General features: G+C 32.1%; 3 protein-coding genes and 1 non-coding gene across 4 annotated transcripts; 3 read left to right on the top strand and 1 right to left on the bottom strand.

The window, feature by feature from the left end:
- Positions 1-1538: 1538 nt before the first annotated feature.
- LOC133033375 (uncharacterized) lies at positions 1539-6432 on the top strand. The gene is made up of 6 exons (XM_061108093.1): positions 1539-2319; positions 2455-2663; positions 3411-3696; positions 3783-3868; positions 3956-4047; positions 5697-6432. Exons 1-6 carry the CDS (start codon positions 1987-1989, stop codon positions 5927-5929), a joined length of 1239 nt encoding a protein of 412 aa, XP_060964076.1. The 5' UTR covers positions 1539-1986; the 3' UTR covers positions 5930-6432.
- A 593-nt stretch (positions 6433-7025) lies between these two features.
- On the bottom strand, positions 7026-7141 carry LOC115715477 (U5 spliceosomal RNA). The gene has a single exon (XR_004011346.2). It is a non-coding gene; the product is annotated as a U5 spliceosomal RNA (small nuclear RNA).
- Positions 7142-9328: 2187 nt separating this feature from the next.
- Positions 9329-11510, top strand: LOC133033368 (uncharacterized). The gene is made up of 3 exons (XM_061108088.1): positions 9329-9518; positions 9595-9800; positions 10969-11510. Exons 1-3 carry the CDS (start codon positions 9426-9428, stop codon positions 11300-11302), a joined length of 633 nt encoding a protein of 210 aa, XP_060964071.1. The 5' UTR covers positions 9329-9425; the 3' UTR covers positions 11303-11510.
- Positions 11511-12983: 1473 nt separating this feature from the next.
- On the top strand, positions 12984-16496 carry LOC133033376 (LEAF RUST 10 DISEASE-RESISTANCE LOCUS RECEPTOR-LIKE PROTEIN KINASE-like 1.1). Its single transcript, XM_061108094.1, has 4 exons — positions 12984-13721; positions 13884-13931; positions 14629-14874; positions 15408-16496. The coding sequence occupies exons 1-4, from the start codon at positions 13031-13033 to the stop codon at positions 16352-16354; spliced, it is 1932 nt and encodes a 643-aa protein (XP_060964077.1). The 5' UTR covers positions 12984-13030; the 3' UTR covers positions 16355-16496.
- The last annotated feature ends 239 nt before the right edge of the window (positions 16497-16735 follow it).

Below are 16735 nucleotides of genomic sequence, written 5' to 3'. Positions count from 1 at the left end.
GATTGTGTACGGAAATATTTTTGGGAGATGTATTATAATTTGTTTTAATTTTTTTATATATAAATATATAAATTCAGGACAAAATTGTGAGACTAGAGCACACGTTAGCTTAGTGGGGTTTTTTTTTTTTTTTTAATCTTTTATCATATTTTTTAAAAAATTAATTGAAAGGACTGCTCTTTATATTATTTAATAATCTTGAAAGAAAATAAAGAAGTACTATTAATTTCGTACCAATTATAATTTTTTAATTAATTTTTACCTTTAAAATTATATTATATATTTTTTTTATAGCTATAATATAATTAATGGCGAACTTAAAATTTAAAGTGAAAGGGGGTATAATTTTGGGTAAATACCATTTTGGACTCTCTGTTTTACAAAAGTTACCAATTGGACCTTGTGTTTTGTTAAATGATAAAATGGACCCTGTGTTTTCTAAAATAGTACAAATAGGACCCTAAATTAATTTTTTGTCAAAATAAAGCTTAATTATAATCCGATCTAAAAGTACTATGATAAAACTGTTTACATTTTTTGTATCTGTTCGTATTAAGTATTGTCTTCAAGTTGGTTGTATTAAAAAAAAAGTTGTCAAAAATTAAGTTTAGGGTCCTATTTTTACTATTTTAGAAAATACAGGGTCCATTTTGTCATTTAACAAAACACAGGGTCCAATATGTAACTTTTACAAAACACAGGGTCCAAAATGGTATTTACCCTATAATTTTAGTAGGAGACAAAAGTAAACTTAAAAAGAAAAAAAAATACTCGTAATCTAGTTTAACCATTACACCAAATTTAATATTAGGCTAATTAAGATTTTTATCTTCAAACTTTAACATGTACCAAATTATGCCCTGAACTTTTAAGGTCGTTAAAAATGCTCTTCGAACTATCAAGATTGTTGGATTTAAAGACTTTTGTCTAATTTGAGTAAAAAAAGTCTAACATGGATGAAAGTTCAGGGGACATTATCTAGTATATGTCAAAGTTCGAGGGTATGATTTGGTAGATATCAAAGTTTGTGAGCATGATTTAGTACATAAACAATCACTGATATAGTAAAATTGAATGAAATTAAATAAAAGTCTTTAAATCTAACAATCTTAATAATTTAGGGAGAATTTTTAATGATCAGAAAAATTTAAGCACATGATTTAGTACATATTAAAATTTAAAGGTAAAAATTATAATTAGCCTTGATACTTATAAATATTATTTTTTTTATTACAAATGTATGTAATAATACTATATATTTTTTCTTTAAGAAAACTGTTCTACCTCGCTTTGATGTGAGTCCATCTCTTAAAAATTATTAAAATTTTATAAATAATTTACAGTCTATAAAAAAAATTAAAAAACAATATTGTAGCGTATTTTCGGACATAAAAATTAATTAAAAAGTTGTTATAAAAAATTAAGGTAAGACTCATCTAATTTTATTTAATAAATTGTAATTTATTATTTATTTTTATTTATATTTTATTTAAAAAAAAAACAAAAGAGAAAGAATTGTTTCTTTCTCCTCCCTCCGTCGAGAGAGTAGTGAGTTAATTTCTCTCTCTTCCGCCATAGCTACCTTTTATACATTCTCTCCATATATTCATTCATTCATTCAATCTCTCTCTAATGTGATTTTACCATTTTGCCCTTCTTCGACACCTAGAAAGAGATCCCTCAGATCCATTTTCAGGGTTTTATTATTTCCAAAGCTTTTCTCAAACTCCAACCCTCTCACTCCATTTTTCTCCAAAAAAAAAAAAAAAAAAAATTCATCCAACTCTCATTTTCGCCATTTTTGCACACTCAGATCCTTCAATTCAATCTCGCATTCTTCTTTTCAGCTTAAATTATTGTAGTCACAGTTTTTGCATCTTCTTCCGGTTTAGCCCCAATTTTTTATTTTTTTTTTCCGATCCCGTTGACTCTGATTTCTAGGGTTTATTGGAGGAGGAGAAAACCAAATTAGGGTTTTCGTTGGCCATGTTGGGAACCGGTTTACAGTTCGGGGGTCGTGGACGTGGTGAAGATCGGTTTTACAACTCTGCTAAAGCGCGTAGAGCTCAACAGAACCAACGCGCCGAACAACTACGGCGAGCTCAGAGTGACGTCACGCCATCTCCGTCTTCTTCTTCTTCTTCGGTCAAGGAAACTACGGTTCAAAGGGAGCCCGATAACCATGTTGACCGGGTTAGCTTTGGTGAACCGCAGAAGCCGATTGCGATGCCGGTTATTGAACCTGTCTCGCCGTTGAGTAATCTTGAGCGGTTCGTTCAGTCGATCACGCCGTCCGTACCTACTCAATACCCTTCTAAGGTCTTGTTCGAATTGGATTCGACTCAGTTTTTGGCTTTTTTGTTTCTGTATTTCATATTTTTGGTCTTGATAATGTTTCTTTTGGATCTTTTGTTTTCAAACTAATATTTTGTGGGTTTTTTTTTTTGATATCAGACGACGATGAAAGGGTGGAGTGGTGAAGTTGAATCCCGGCCATTTTTTGTGTTGGGTGATCTGTGGGAGTCTTTCAAGGAGTGGAGCGCTTATGGTGCAGGAGTTCCTCTAGTATTGAATGACAGTGATTGTGTGATTCAGTACTATGTTCCTTACTTATCCGGTATTCAAATATATGGAGACTCTGCCAAGTTATCCGTAAAGCAAAGGTATTAATCTTACCACCGGTTTAGTTTCAATTTGAGTTTGCCGTCTTTTTTTCATTCAATTTAATCAATTGGAAGCATTTGGTGTGTTTTTATTTTTAGAAATTGGTCCGTTTGTGGTGTATGTATTGGTGTAATTTTGTAACTTTGGTTCTCTGGTTTTGTTTGCTAATTGGTTCTAATCCATTTATTTTTTCTTTGGGCTTCAATGGAGAATAAATTCAGAGTATGGGGTTCTTCAATTTTGATTATCGGTACTCTTTTACTTTGTGAGTTAGTCATGTTCAATTCAACATTCCATGTTCCATATCTGTTCTTATATGTGATTTTTTAGCTGCGCCAATATGATGTGTAGATGGGGAGCTGGTGGTGTAGCTGTATTTCTTAATTATGTGTAGCAGGAACCAGGAAGTGTGAAATCTCTGAATAAGTTTGATTGGGGCCTTGTTTGCTAAACTACATTGCTTAGTTAGAGCCCTTTTTAAATAGATGAAATCATAGAGTCAATGAGATTGGGTTTCATTGCTGGTGGTAGGAAGATTGAATATTTTAATTGGGGCCTTGATCATTGACCACCTTGCTAGTGTCTTTTCCTCAGCTTGACTTGTTTTTAGAGTGAGATTCCTCTATGGAAATTTAGTCAAAATTGCATCTCCCCTCCTATCCTATTACTCTCATCCTTATGTAGTATGGAGTACATTTGTTTTATATTTGATTTACTTTCTCATCCTTTATTCATGCTTGTGATAGGCGGCCAGATGAGGACAGTGACAGTGATTTTAGAGATTCAAGTAGTGATGGAAGCAGTGATTGCGAAACTGAAAGATTAAAATATATGCGGGAGCAACATAGTCAACATAATTTGTCTAGTGATGTTTCCAGGAGGATAGACAGATTATCTTTGAGAGACCATCCTAGTTCGCTTCAAGATGATTTTTCTAGTGATGATGGTGAATCTGCTATTTCTCAGTCTTGCTTAATATTTGAGTATCTTGAACGGGACCCTCCATATAGTCGTGTACCATTGGCTGATAAGGTGAGGAAAGCTGGAAATCTTTTTGTATAGATTTAGAAAATTATGTATCACTCCTGCTTGAGCTTTAATTTGTTTTATTTTCACAGTTAGCAGATCTTGCATTTCGGCTTCCTGAGCTGAAGTCGCTAAGAAGTTGTGATCTCTTAAGATCCAGCTGGATTTCTGTTGCCTGGTACTGCCAGCACTGTTAAACTCTATACTTGTGATGTTTATATCTGGTCATCTATCTAATTGGTTTGTGTTGCTGGAATTGATGTAGGTATCCAATATATAGAATTCCAACTGGGCCAACTTTAAAAGATCTGGATGCTTGCTTTCTAACGTACCATCATCTTCACACGCCTATGGGAGGTAAACTATGTTTGAAATTGATTTGCTTACACATTTGAATGCTCCTTTTTTTTTGTAGATACCATGATATGTAGAACACCATTAACTAGGTCTTTTGCACTAGCTGATTTAATTTTGTAATTTTTTTATAGATGGTACTTTTTAACCATCTAATGTTGTCTCATTCCACACTAGTGCAATGATATTTGAGCTCCTTTTTGTAGTCATTATTGATTTTTGAGGGGATTTAATTGCCTATTCGGCTGTTCCCATCTTTACTATTTTTGGCATAAAAATCAGAACTGTTTAGCTGTATAGAGGATTCTAGGAATAAAATAATGTGTGCGCACATGCATGATGTATGAGCCTAACGGGTTTGGCCCCATGACGTCCGGTGTTTGATTCTTCGTGGGTCCTTAGCAATTGTATCTAAAGATGATAGGGTTAAGTGGGAGGACGGGTGCCCCCATTAAATTATAAATGAGAAAGAAATTAATATGTTAAAGGTTTTGTTAACATTTGTCTTGGGTGGAAAAATTGTTAGAGGGTGGACAGCTTAGAGGGTGCCTAAGTCATAAAGACTTGGGCACAGACATAAGTGATGTTGTGCAACTCTGAACATATGAATTGCAAAATGCAACACCCACTTTGATTTTATCTATAAGTTGACCACATATCAATAAGAAACTGGCAGTAGGTATCCATTTGTCTAATTATTTGGCTAGGGTTTGAACCACAAGTCTCTTACACATTACACAATAGACAATCTAACCACTTCTCTGTTGTATTGTATGATTGTCACTTTTTTCTCTTTATAATTCATGTCAATCTAATTAGTAAGACATATGATATATTGTGCTAGCTAAGCATGGGGCCATAAACATGGATGGAATAAGTGTCATTGTAACAAAACTTAGTCTTTTAAAAAAAAATAGTTCTTCGATTACTTCATGTGGTTTGTTGCTAGTACATTTAATTTCTGAAGGGTGGAGAAATTGGAAACGAAACAACAACAAAAAACTTGTCAAACAATAGTGGCGGAGGTATAACTGGAATAATTTTTCAATGACCTAATTGCTTTACAAATTGGAAATCGGCGTACTTTTATCTATATGTATTTTTTAAATTGCTTATTTGCTTTGCTTCATTTGTATACTTTTATCTATACAGTTATATCATTTATGCATTAATGTAAACAATGGTAAAGAAATAGACATGAATGATATGATCTTCCAGATGCTTTCACATTATTCTTATTTCGCTATTTATAGTATTCAAGTACTTTAAGTTTCTCACTGATTTCAAATAAGAAATCTACCATAAACACCTTTATTCTTTTCTTTCCATCATTTTTCAGCAGAATTCCTTTTTTCACAACTTTGTTGCTTGGGCATTATGGCTTTGCTCTGTTAATGGATGTAGAGCAAGAATCATCATTTTAGCAAAAAGGGATACATGTTTTCCCATTTATATATGAGAAGAAGTTTGACTGTTTGGGAATAGATGTTATATTACTTTGAGTTCTGGAAATAACTCTATAGCTTGTTATTTACCTACCTGGATTCGTAAAATACTTGTAGATTGTTGTGTCACGTAATAGTAATTATGTGTATATCAGTTTCATATTTTCAGCTATGTTGTAAACCAAGCAATGTCATGTCTTCTTTCAGGTGTATGGAATGCTTGTGCTCCAGTTGTAATGCGTCCTAGTGCGACAGAAGGCGTCCCTAAAATGTCCTTGCCTGTTTTCGGTCTTGCTTCTTACAAGTTTAGAGGATCCTTGTGGACTGCAAATGGGGGATCTGAGCGCATATTAGCAAACTCCCTCTCTCAAGCTGCAGATGACTGGTTAAGACAGCTTCAAGTCAATCACCCAGATTTCCTGTTTTTCAGCCGTCGATGATATCAAAATGCGACTTTGATTTTGATACTCCTGCCGTTCTAAAAGTGAAGCCTGTGAAGCACAGCCGTTGGATGGTTCCGTTGAACACTGGATGGCAAGTTTTTCTGCAGTTCTTTGATTTGGTTTTTGTGTTATTTGGTTTTGTTGGAAAAGAAAACGACCGAAGAAAAAAAAAGAAAAAAGTGAAAAAAAAAGAAGCAAGAAAAGAACGGAAATACAGCATAAGGTGGTGAAGCTTTTGAACGGGTAACGAGGTGCCGTAATAAAAAGCTCCACCAAATGAATATGAATAGACGAAAATATAGAGTTGTAGAAGAAGGGCTAAGCTTTTTAAGGTAAAAAAAAATGTGCTTAGTATTGGCAAGTAGTCAGTCTTGATCTTGCCCTGTTTTCTGTAATCTGTTTTTAGTATGTTGTGAAAAACCAGGATTTTTTTTTAATGTCCTGATGATGTTGTTGATGTTAGGATGTATTTTATAATTTATATAAGGGGATTTTGGCAATAGAGGTTTTATGTAAGTGTCAACTTTGAGGTTTCCCCATATAAGTTTTTATTGCTAACTAACTTCTGTTGTTTATGTTCATTAAGAGCTATATATCTGTGGTTTGAATGAATTATCACTCCACTGATGATGATTTTGTAACTTGCTTCTAATTCTATCTGCTTGTTGGGAATGTTTGAAATGGCAATTGGATGAATGGCCAAATTAAACTTTTGAAGATTTCTCGTTTTTGCTTAGAACAAACATTTGTCATTGGCTGAAATATGATTTTACCTTTCTTTGGTTAATGTGTCTTCTTTTTTGTCTACCATCATTATAATTTGCAAAGTCATTTCATCAAATATTAATAATAATTTGCAAGGTGATTATGTAAATACATTGATATTTGATAATGTAAGAGCAAATATAGCTCAATTTATATCATTAAATGACTTGGTAAAACTTATTGATATAAAATTATCACAAATTTTTTTTTTTCTTTTTGTAAAATATATTTCAATTTTGTTTAGAACACATCTACTTAGTTTCTGGATCTAAATTATTATGTAGAATAAGTTACCTTTAGTTAAAAAATTTTAACTTAGTATTTTAGGAGCACTCTAAAGAGAGGCTCCTCCAAAAATAGGCGTATGCCACTAATAGCGGCTAGCACACGGTATTCTTTAGTAAAAGGCGAAAGAATAGTTCGCTTTGTGCTCACCGCGTGGCTGCGTAATTTGGTTCGAAGCCCAACTTGTCATCTTATAGATACTCTATTACTAAGCTTCCTTCTTTGTTTTCGATGTGGGACTTAACGTAAGTGCATCTCTCCTCTCCTCCACTTCAGTACTCTACTCAAAGCTTCCGAAGCTTTCGACTTTGGATATTTCAATAGTGTCAAGGTATAATAATAATTATGAGAAAATTACACTCCATACTTTTTTTATATTGTCCTCTTTCATTTTTACCCTCTTTCTTAAATTCTATCATTTTTACCTCTTTTTTTAAACATTGTACCAATTTTGCCCCTGTCACTTCAAGATACTCTCCATGTGACTCTCTTATGTCAGGGTATTTTGGGTACAATACATATAAAAAGAGGTATGTTTCAAATAAATATAAAATTAAAGGCAAATTTGATTAATTGATTAATAAAAGAGGCATTTTTCAACTTACCCCAATAATTATTAATTAGATTTGTTAATTTTCACAATTGATTTTCAAAAGTTATGGCCTGTTCGGGAATAATTTTACTTTTTGTTTTTTTAAATTTTACTTAACAAAATTTTGTAGTTTGTTTATGGTTTTTGATTAATTAATCAAAAAATTGATTTTTTAATTGTTCCCGAACAACTCATATATTTACAAAATACTAATAATAATTATAGAGTGATTAATATTTATAGAGTAATTGATTTTCCCATATCAATGACTGTCACTTGCTAATTTACTTGACATTTAACGACTAAGTTCCTACAAAAATCCTAAAATTATAATTTAGTTATTATTAATATTACAAATCAAACTAAAATATACACATAAAATTAAAAGTTAAATTTAAGTATTTATATTATAAATTACTCATATTTATATCATTACAAACATTGTTGTTCTTGTACACATAAATTCTTAATAGTAATAAAAGATATATAACTCTACAAATTACTTAAGTTCTCTTAGAAATTCAGAAATCATTTTCTTAAAACAAACTTGCTTTTCAATCAAATTCTAATAAAGTTGATGGTTTTAAAAAAATTTCACATTTTTATACTGGTTTCATTCACTCATTTCACGGGCTCTCGAGGTCCCTCGTAAGAAAATATATTGGGCCTTAAAATATTAATGGGCTTTGATGGCCCATCTGTAATAGCCCAATTATGACACTTGTGAGAAACTCAAAATCAGACGAGCCAACTGTAAGCCTGGGAAAAGAGTCCAATTTTAGTCAACATTGTTCGGGTACATGGGTCCCACCCACCCAAAAATAGTACATTACCTGTCTATGCATGGAGCCAATCAAATTTTACAATGTCTTCAAATATCACAGAATAAACATGTATCAAATTAAAATAACACTCCTATTCACTCTTGATTTTTTCTCTGAGAAGCTATTAGGTATCAGTGATGTTTATAAATAAGTAGATTTGTAATTATTTTATGATTAATGTGATTTTTTTTATAAAAAGAAAAAAAATAGACATGAAAAATGGTAGAAGATAATTGGATAAAATCAGTTGCCTGAAGTAGAGTTGTTCATATAATTTACAATCCGTAATTTTAAATCCTAACCAATCTGAACCAAATAAATCGAATGTCAATGGTTTGGTCAATTTGGATCATTTATAATTATCTGGTTCGATCACGTTTTAAAATGTTCGCTTGTGATTCAAACCAAATCAAATCAAATGTTTAATATTTAGAAAAAATCTTAGACATAATATTGATAATTATCTTAACATTATGTTAAAAATATTTATTTTCATTATTATTTACGTATTATAAGCTTTAACATAAAAATAATTCAGAATAATAAAACATTTACAAATTACATTTCATGCTTTAGAACCAAACTAATCCATTGTTAAGTAAATCGATTTTAAATTTTAAAAAACTAACATTACTATTTTAACTAAAAAAAAAAGAAAATTGAAACAAAACCAAACCACAAAAATAAACCCAAAAAAGAATTTAAATTCCATTTTTGTGATTATGAATGATGAATAATTCTCTAACACAAAAACAACACAAACATCCAAAAAAAAACACCACCCAAAAAATCAGCAAGAGGTGAAGCCAAAAGTACCTAAAATTAAATTAAATTAATCTCACTTTCATTAATTAATAATCAATCTCCTCTCTTTATGTTTTTTCTCTTTTTTTAAAGCAATAAATAAATAAATAAATAAATAAAAATAATAACTTAGCCGATTATTTCAAATCTTCACATTCACAGTTTTTCAGTTTAGTGAGAGAAACAACTAGAGAGAGAAACACAGAGAGAGAGAGAAGCTACAATGGCGGTCTCAGTCCCCATCTTGGCCATAGTCGTCTCACTACACCTCATAGCTTTTGTTTTCGCTGTTGGAGCAGAACGACGCCGTAGCACGGTAAGTATTTTTGAGCTGAATCTCTCTATACTGTGTTTTTTAGCTCAAAACAAACTCACTTTTTTGTTTTTTTTAGGCTAAGGTGGTGCCTGATCAGTACGATGAGTACACATTCTGCCGTTACGATTCGGACGCTTCGACGGTGTACGGATTATCGGCGTTTGGTTTGCTTCTCTTGAGCCAAACGGTACTTAACGGCGTTACTCGGTGTCTTTGTTTTGGAAGAGGCTTAGTTACTGGTAGAACCACTACTTGTACAGTCTTCTTCTTCATCGTTTCTTGGTAATTTTCATTGATTCACTTTTTTCTTTTGATTTTGATATAATTTGTTTAGTTTAAATTTGATGATCTGAACTGATAATTAATTAATTACTTGTTTTGTTATTCTATTTCTGCTAAGTTTGAATAATGGTTATTTGAATTTGAAACCTAATTGATTTCACTTTGGGATTTTTAAGACATGGTTAAAAATGTTTACAAGTTAAAAAGCAAAAATAGAAAGAATAAAGTAGCATTGTTGATGATGATTAGATAATTTAATAATTTAACTTATTTGGGATTACTCTGGAATCTGAGAAAGAAAAGTGGGTCAGTCATGATTTTATTTTAAATGTATTATGAACACTAGTAGTGTTATGCTAGCTTTACTTTACTTTAACTTTTTATCTGTATTTTAATTTGGTAAACCAGGTGGAGGGGTATAGGGTTGATCCAATCTATACTTTGAACAAGCTGTTCTTATGTTATTTGTGCACTTTAGTCAAACTTATCATGACTTTTGTTTGCATTATTTTTTGTCTTTTTACACAATACTGAAATAGACCCTTCATTCTGTTTTTCAAATGAATAGTTTCACTTTCACATTTGTGTCTTTTTCTTTAGTATTAGTAAAAGACCACCCCTTTTTTCAATTAACAGATATATTTGTTTGATTAACTCTGGTTGATTGTTTTTCCTATGAGTGAGATGTAGAATATCCTTAAAAAAATATATAAAATTTCGATACACATCTAAATTAGAAAAATACGTGAAAATTCAAAAATTTTCGGAATTCAGGAATAAGAAATAAGATTAGGTGATGGAATAAGAAGAATATATCTAGAGATCTATCGGTAGCGAGAAGGGGTATCACACTTCTTTTTTGAGCAGTAAGGAATATGTCTAATGATACTTTATGAAGGTGGGAGAAAAGAGAAAATTGATTAAATTATTGACTAAATTAGTAAGCAAAATTCACGTTTATACTCTCATAACCTCTTTCTTTTGGTTAACTCTAGAAAGAAAGTGCCTTGGTATCATGTTCATACAGTCGGATTGAATGATCCTCGCCGTTTGATTTTCTGTCCATATAATGCATACAATTTTGGTTGCTGGTTGGGCTGGTTTGGTGGCTCGGTTAAATTTTCCAATATGTTAGGATGAACAAACATTTGAAACTCTATGTATGTAGGACAAGCTTTTTAGGGGCAGAGGCGTGCTTATTGGCAGGTTCGGCGAAAAATGCATACCATACCAAGTACAGAGGAGTTTTTAGAGTTGATCATGTGTCGTGTGCAACCTTAAGAAAGGGTGTTTTTGCTGCTGGAGCTGCTCTTACATTGTTGTCACTTCTGGGGTCTGTTTTTTACTACTGGGCACACTCTAAAGCTGATACTGGTGGATGGCAAAAGCATCAAAACGAAGGCGTTGGAATGACCAATTCTGACTATGGACAACATCAGCAGCACCCGCACCCACACCCACACCCACAGCAGCAGCACGCCAATGAATTCCAGAAAGTGTAATAATTTGTTATGATCTGATGTTTAGTAGGTTAGTTTTTCAATTTTACAGTTTTGGAGATATCTGTTAACTAAAAATCACATAGATGATATATCAAAATGTTACTTTATGGGCTATAGATGGTGAAAAAGAAATGTTCTGTTCAAGCATTTCATATTGTGGATGTTGGAAATTATATATAATATAGTTGTGCTATGTTGCTTTTGTCTATTTCTATTTACTATTTGCTGTGTTCTTTTGTAAGATTACTTTCTGATCATCCTTGTTTGTTGTTGTAGTTACTTTTCAATTGGAGTTAAATTTTAGAAATAAATGGTATATGGATTTAGGAGACTTGGTTGCTAATCATGTTTTGAAGATTGTAATATTTGTTTAATTAGCTGGAATTAGACTCTAAACAAATAAATTAGGCTTAATTTCCCTTGCATTAAAACATTATTATTTGAAAATATATCTGGGTATGTATGGGGAGGAAAAAAAAATCTAATATGTACAATTTAAAAGCCAATACCTATCTATTTGTTTTATTTTATTTTGACAAGGATCACTTCATTAAAAATAATTAAAATTAAGTACATATATAACTAATTCATGACTCATGAGCTAATACCTAATCCTACTCTAAGGTGGTACTAGCCTATAATATGATACATTGGAAGGTACTAAACACCACTAATGCCTTTTAGCATTTATTTTTTTTTTTATTGACTTAATAATGAAAAATGGTACCACAAATAATTTCGTATAAGAACTTAATACCATTTATACATTTTACCATATATTTTTGTAGACCATGTAATTTTTATTTTCTCATCTATCATTGTCTATTCACCACTCTCAATTTAGCACCAAAAAAAATTGTTCAAAGTCTTATTATGGACCATTTATGTCGTTTTCTAAGACCAACTAAGTATTTTCATTATTTCCTGCCTATACTCTGTTTTAATATTCAATTGTTAAGTTTATGTGCCACTCATTAATTTTAGTAATATTTACATCAAAAGTAATTAACACTCAAGTATCAAAATTAAATTATATTTTTTAGCGATGATAGTATCTGAACTAAATTATTTTTGTAGCATAAATTATTCTTCTAACTGCGAAGATAGTTAAATTATTAATGACGTGTTCGGTAATGTTTATTTGTTTTTCTTTAATCAACTTAACAAAAATTTATAATTTTTTTTTTTAATTTCTAAATAATTAAACAGAAACCCAAACATTACTTAAGTTCGTAGCACTCAAATTATTATTTTCTTGCAACGAAAATATCTTAGTTATAAGAAAATATAGTATCATGTAATCAAACTTAAACACTGAATTGAAGCCTCAGTAAACATCTACAATAACTCTAACTGTCATAAGATAAGAAACTGAGCCTATTTTACGCACTTCTACACTAAGCAGGCAAGCCCACGGGGTTTGTAACACGAGCAAAGTATAAACAAGCACGAAAAATGGTCAAACGCGATTGCTAGCATCAAAGGGTGAAACGGGCAGAAAAGAATATCCGTTTTACCTTATTGTGAGGGGTTGAAATGAACATTTTTGAAGGACTTTGAAAAGCCAACTAGTGAAGTAGTCTTTAGCTTCTTCTTACTTACTATTCTCTCATATTATATAGAAAATTCAAAGTCAACAACCAAGTCAAGCACACCAACAACCTCTCCTTCACTAATTTAAAGTAATATGCACAAGAGTATTTTCTTTCTTGGGATATTTTGAAGAATATGGCTCCTATTCCTATTCCTATTCCTCTCTTGGTTTTCTTCATCATCATCACTACTCATTCTCTCCTTTCAATCTCAGCTCATGATAAATGTCCACCATTCTTTTGTGGTAAACTTGGCTCAATTAGCTTTCCTTACAACAATAAAACCAATCCTGAATGTGGAGTATTCACTGTTGATTGTTCAGAAGAAAACAAACCAAAGATTCAACTAAAAGAAGAAGGACATTGGTATGCCATTAAGAACATCTCTCAAGCAAATTCGATTCTAATTGAGGACACAACATCATTGCCTTCTTCGAATTTCGCCAATGATTGTGAAACTATCAATAGTTTCGCTCTTCCCCGACGCAATTCATCGCTATTCAGTTACAACTTAACAGCTGAGAATTCACTAAAGTTTTACAATTGCAGCCATAGTGTTGGATTGGAAGATTTTGATCAAATTAAGTGCAGAGACAGAGACTATGATTTCTTCTTCTACAAAAACACAAGTTCTCCATTGGAACAACAATGTCCACTTATTGAGCTTCCACTTCCAACACCAAAACATCATGAAAATGATCCATTGTCGATTCTTTTTGCTTTTCAAGTGCAAATAAGCTTTGAATGTGCAAGTTGTCACTACTTAAGAGGAGGGAAATGCTATAACAATGACCAAAATCAGTTAGTGTGTTTAACTGATATTAAAGGTAATTAATTAAATAGTCATAAACAAATCAGTTAGTGAGTTTTTTAGATAAGGATTTTACATCATGATGAGTTATGAGATTTTTAATGATGTTAATTCAGTTGATCTGTTTCTGTAACTGACATATTATACATTCTTGATGAGTTTTGTTTCAGGAGATGAGAAGAAAAAGCCAAAGTTAGCATAGCACTAAGACTGGGACTTGGATTAGGTAAGAATTCTCTTCCATTTAATATCTGATTCTTGTACAAAGCTTTGGAAATTAATTAATTCATGTCCCTGAATTAATCTTATGGTGATTTTAGTAATTAATTTCTTTAATATTGTTGGTGTGGTCACAGTGTCCAAGAACACCATTTTGAGCTAGAACCAATCAAAGAATTAAAAACTCAACATAATTGAAAGCAATGGAAAGAATAAACTTAGTTCGAGAATGAATCAAATTGAATATTTATTAATAAGAATAGTCAACAGTACACATTTGAATATCTCCAAGAATTACAACTCAAAAACAGTAAGGAATTAAGTGACTTGGCAGGAATTAAGTGACTTAAATTCCAGCAGTTGGAGTATCAATCTAAGTCTCACATCAGAAGAATAATCAACAATTGTCTCGAATATAAGTGTTTCGCCTCCTCCATTTCATTAGTATGAGGTTATTGTGTAATTACATAGTTTGTTGAGTCAATTCCAAATTGCTATTTATACTCATTAGTGCATTTCGGAGATTTGTCCTATCTCGATGATCCGTTATCTTAATTGAACTAAAGTTTTATTTTCTCATTTTCATTGATAACCCTTTCATGTAACATATTCTTATTTTCTTTGTAAATTTCCATTAATTATTTCTCTATTACCTCACTGCATTTTGTTCCATTGCATTAACAATGAAGACTTTGATTTTTCAGGGTTAGGTTGTGGAATTGTTTTGACCATAATTGGGTTGGGAATCATTATGTGGCGCAGGAAACAAAAACATGTTACAAAAACCATGGCTGATGATCCTCATATGAATATAGAGGATGTACAAGGAAGGACAAGTGGCTATCTTGGGGGTGTTCTTGTCTTTTCTTACAAAGATCTCACTCAAGCTACTAATAACTTCCATTCTAAAAGAGAACTTGGACATGGAGGTTTTGGAACTGTTTACTATGGTAACAAACATTTTCATCTGTTTAAATAATTTTTCATTAATTGAAGGATTTTTTAGCCTGTTAGTCTAACCATCTAACAAGCCAACTACACACTATAAGTTTAGGGGACTAAGAAAAGTGTGTTAAAATGACCCTTTAACACTAAACTAAAGATTATTTTAAAAGCATTATTATGGGTACCAAAGTGCCTAACACCACTATAAGATGACGTCTTATAATTGGTTAGCGATTCTCTATAATTACTAAAGATTATTTTAAAAGCATTGCTATGTGTACTAAGTTGCTTAACACCACTATGAGATGACGTCTTATAATTGGTTAGCGATTCTCTGTAATTTTTATTAAATTAAAATAAGTGAGAACTGATATTGAATTACACTAATAACGATATTACACCTGATAAGAGTGTATGTATACATGGTCGGCCTCACTTTACAAAAATTAACCTTTTAATAATTCTCTAAGAAATGTAAATTTCTTTAAAATGAAATTGATGTGTAAATTTTTCTTTTGTTTTTCAATTTTAAATGTAGGCAAACTCAAAGATAGGAGAGAAGTAGCAGTGAAGAGATTCTATGAGCACAACTACAAAAGAGTAGAACAATTCATGAACGAGATAAAAATCCTCACACTCTTGCGCCACAAAAACTTGGTATCCCTCTATGGCTGCACTTCACGCCGCAGCAGAGAACTCCTCCTTGTCTACGAGTACATCCCCAATGGCACAGTCGCCGACCATCTCCACGGACACCATGCAAAAACCAGCCCCTTAACATGGCCAATTCGCCTAAGCATTGCCATAGAAACCGCCAGCGCTTTGGCCTACCTACATGCATCAGACATAGTCCACCGCGATGTCAAGACCAACAACATTCTCCTAGACAACAATTTTAGTGTCAAAGTTGCGGATTTTGGCCTATCAAGGCTTTTTCCCAACGATGTAACTCATGTTTCAACCGCGCCACAGGGGACCCCTGGCTACGTTGATCCAGAGTATCATCAGTGTTATCAACTGACGAGTAAGAGCGATGTTTATAGTTTTGGAGTTGTTCTTGTTGAGCTCTTATCATCTATGCCTGCTGTTGATATAACAAGACATAGAGATGAGATCAATCTCTCTAACTTAGCTATATGCAAGATTCAAAAAAGGGCTTATAATGAGTTGATTGATGAACAACTTGGGTTTGGTTCAAATATTGAAGTTAGAAATATGACTATTGGTGTTGCAGAGTTGGCTTTTGAGTGTTTACAACAAGATAAGGAAATGAGGCCTACAATGGATGAGGTTTTGGAGAGACTTAAGAGAATTGAAATTGAGAATTATGAGGTTGTTGGTGGAAATAGTTCTTCTGAGTTGATCAATATGAGTAATGTTGGATTGTCAAAGAAAATGAAACATGAGCAATTGCCATCTCCCAATGCTGTGATTGAAAATTGGCCTAGTACTAGTACGCCTACCACTCCTAATTTCAGTGCCTAAATTTAGTTCTTTTGCTAAAATTTGAATAGAAGTGTATAATTAGTCATGTTTGGTTGATTGTGCTGTTGAGATTAATGATACAATTACACCTAGTAATAGCTACTAAACCATAACCCATGTAGAGTTTTGATAATTGGATAAATTCTATTTTAGTGTAAAAGTATCATTGATGCACTAGATAGTTTGCCCTTCTATTGTCATTTTTTAACAGAAGCTTTGGAAGTGTCTCACATAAGTCGGATGTCTATAGTTACGAGTATAAAATCTCATATTATATAGAGATTATTGGAAGACAATAAAAGATCTTATAACTATAATATATAGCTAAGCAACAACCTGCACACACTACACAAACACACACTGTTGTACAGGTTTATCATT

Source organism: Cannabis sativa, unplaced genomic scaffold (genome assembly GCF_029168945.1).
Source record: "Cannabis sativa cultivar Pink pepper isolate KNU-18-1 unplaced genomic scaffold, ASM2916894v1 Contig5, whole genome shotgun sequence".
NCBI classification, from domain to species: Eukaryota; Viridiplantae; Streptophyta; class Magnoliopsida; order Rosales; family Cannabaceae; genus Cannabis; species Cannabis sativa.
Note: the sequence above shows the minus strand (reverse complement) of the source record. Positions and strands in the feature narration are given on the sequence as shown.